This window comes from Asparagus officinalis, chromosome 2 (assembly GCF_001876935.1).
Source record: "Asparagus officinalis chromosome 2, Aspof.V1, whole genome shotgun sequence".
NCBI lineage: Eukaryota > Viridiplantae > Streptophyta > Magnoliopsida > Asparagales > Asparagaceae > Asparagus > Asparagus officinalis.
This window is the reverse complement of record NC_033795.1, coordinates 45,036,921-45,040,194: the sequence shown is the minus strand read 5'-3', so window position 1 is coordinate 45,040,194 and position 3,274 is coordinate 45,036,921. Positions and strand designations below refer to the sequence as shown.

The following is a 3,274-nucleotide window of genomic DNA, read 5'->3' as shown; positions in this document are numbered from 1 at the left end:
TTTACTTGAAAATAGAGCATTGATAGTGACTTAGTTTGAATCTGTATCATTAGTCCTAGCTTGCTACATGGGCATCGTTAACTGCCTAATGGTTATAAAGATAGGTAGCCCATTACTGGCTATGGAAGATTTTTCTAGAAATAGAAGGCATTTAATGGGAAGTAAGTCTAGTTTGTTTTTGCTCCTTTGTTGATTGCTCTGCCGCCCTGTGTATGAGAAAGTCATGATTTTGTGATCCTCTAACTCATTAGTTCCACATCGAGAACTCAAAAAAGTTTGGATGAGTTTATAGTACGGGTCATGGATGTCAAGTGTAAAAATGACTTGTCATTTTTTGCAGTGCTTTGAGCAAAACAATGTGTCGTACTCCGTGAAACATCGGGCTTACATTGCGCCAACAGGCGCTCGTTCCTATGGCGTGACAGATATTAATCTCCTTTACCTTTAAACACCATTTATTTTGTATGCTTTTTGGGCTAAATAATAAACAATTTTAAATTGCAAGAACACATGTTTTAATTTGGTGCGATCAAAAGTCTCTAGAGACTCTAAATTGCTGTACATGCATAAAGTCATGCAGAACAACATCAATGGTGTTAATTGGTATTTGGTAGCCTTTTAGCCAACATTGTTTTGGCATCACATTGTGGTAGAATATTGTCATGTGACCTTTTGCAGTTTTAATTTCTACCACAAATGCAAGACCATGTACAGATTGACACATGGAAAGATGCTTGTGGTGAAACCCTATAAATTTTTGCATGTGGGTTTATTTCCAAAAGTGAAGCATTCTCAAGGGTGGCTTCTGGAAAATCACTGGAGGTATGAGTCACATGGAAATTTGTGATTTCCTGTGATCTTGCTAACAACTCATCTAGATGCAGGAGAACATTGGAGAGGACGAGCACGTTGTATAGTTCTTGCTGAATTTGAGCAGAGGTCACAATTATTGCATTAATTAATCAGAAATGGAACAACCATAGGGAATTGAGGGAGAATGATCTTTTAGATTAGTACTGAAAGTTGGTAACATGGAAGTTTGTTCATTGATTCAAGGCTTGATATCCTTTTGGTGCAACATTAATAATGTGGATCATGATTGCTGGATAGTTACTGCTACATTTCTTGGGTCTCAAGTGAAGTTTTTTTAGATAAAAAAATCATCTGAAATCTTTTTTTTAGAGCTTCCTTATTATTATTATTTAAATTGGTGAAAGATAAAATTGTAATCTCTCAACCATACCGTGTTCTCGTTACCAGATCACCGGACAATATTCATGTTCTTAATCATATGTACAAGAAAGAAACAAGTTTGAATACAGTATTTAATACTTCTATCATTTCTTTTTATGTTCCCATAGTTGTATAGTAGATCATAATTGTTATATGGTTATGGATAGAGATAAACCATTTTGAACCTTTGCATTATCCTTGCCTTTGTGTTTACCCGTCGCTTGCAGATTGATCCACATCCGCAAGAACTCACACCCGGAAGCTCAATTCCATCAATGAAAAGCCGCTTGAAAGACCTAAGAAATACAGTTACATCTTCCAAAGAACTTGTGAAACTCCTCAAGCGGATCTTGGTACTGGAAAATCAGCACTCATATAGCATCTCTCTTTTCTCAGCCCTCCGATTTGAACTTGATCGAGCTCGATCTCAGCTAGATCATCTCATCCAAGAGCAAAAGTTAGACCACAATGAGTTCAACTGCCTCAAGAAACAATTCATGGAAGAGAAATCATTGTGGAAGATCAAAGAGAAGGAAAGAATCAAAACCGCTGTCCACTCCATCATGGAAGAGTTCGAATCAGAAAAGAAATCAAGAAGAAGAGCAGAGAGGCTCAACAAGAAACTTGGATTGGAGTTAGCCAACACAAGGGCCACTCTAGAAAAGGCAGTTAGAGAAATCGAGAGTGAGAGGAGATCGAGAGAGATAATTGAACAGGTATGCAACGAGGTAGTGAGAGGGATCGGCGAAGACAAAGCAGAAGTAGAGAGCTTGAAGAGAGAATCTGCCAAAGCCCGAGAAGAACTAGAGAAAGAAAGAGAAATGCTTCACATTGCTGATGTGTGGCGTGAAGAGAGAGTTCAAATGAAGCTCTTGGAAGCCAAGGTTCAGTTTGAGGAGAAGAATGCTGCTGTTGACCAATTAAGGAATGAGCTGGAAGCATTTCTTGAAACTAACAGGACTACAGAGGAGAACGCATTTCCAGAAACAGGAGAGGTCGAAGATGGGAGAGATTCAGTAGAGAGTGATTTGCACTCCATCGAGCTGAATGTTGAGAACAACAAAGGGTACAGTTGGAGTTATGGTACTAAAACTGCTGAGTCTTCGGCTGAGGAGGATAACGAGGAGAGCTCAAAAATCATAAAAGAGAAAGCTGAAAAGGCCGATCAAGATGAAGAACAATATGTATCAGTAAAAAAGCTCAGAGATCGAATGTTGTCCGGGACCAAAATCGTACTGCCCCGTGGTTTGTCAAGCCCAACCCGACGATGGAATAAAAGTCGAGCTTTAGATGAGGGGGAAGATCGAGTTTGTGAAGGATTGAAGGTTGCAGAGATAGTAAAAGCTATTAAGGAAGCAAGATTGAGTAACAGTAGTGATAAGATTCACTCTTAGTGACTTCTTCAGTTTTAAGAGAGGACTTCTTCAGTTTTAAGTGAGAACTTCTTGTTCTTGTTAAATTCCAAACTTTGTGTTTTTGTTGCCTTATTACTTGTACAAAACTTCTCCTTACAAGGTTATATGTATCATTTCTTTTTGAAAGAGAGTTTATGGTGTATCTCTGAATTTATCTAGTTACTTGTGATATCCTTTTCTTTGTTACCGTAGAAAATTGATTGCAGCTAAGAAGCACATAATTTAGCTTTTAAGAACCAGAAACATAAATCTAAACTGTGGTTCTTTTGAGGATGACTACTGAATCAGTACAAGATGTGCTTCTCCTAGACGACCATAGCTCTTTGCCCTTCATTTTGGAAGGGCAGAGATTCAATAAAGCCAACAGACGATGTGGAGGATGGTCCAATGGCGAAGCAAAAGTGTGAGGAAAATTATAATTCATTTATCTATGATAAGTTATCTGGGTTCATATATCCATATATGTTTTGAGACTTAATATACAAAGTCTCAATATGGAGGGATATATATATATATATATTATATATAATATAATATATATATATATATATATATATATATAATATATTATATATTTATATAATATATATATTATATATATATATGTGTGGTGTGTGTGTGTGTGT

The 3,274-nt window shown here is 37.0% G+C and overlaps 1 protein-coding gene across 1 annotated transcript in view; it reads left to right on the top strand.

Annotated features, from left to right (window-relative positions):
• LOC109830903 (uncharacterized protein At5g41620) overlaps positions 1 to 2,806 on the top strand; it is a 5,469-nt gene extending 2,663 nt beyond the window's left edge. The window contains exon 4 of the mRNA XM_020398260.1: positions 1,461 to 2,806. Within this exon, the coding sequence (XP_020253849.1) occupies positions 1,461 to 2,627 (1,167 nt within the window). The 3' untranslated portion in view covers positions 2,628 to 2,806. The remainder of the gene's footprint in view (positions 1 to 1,460) is intronic.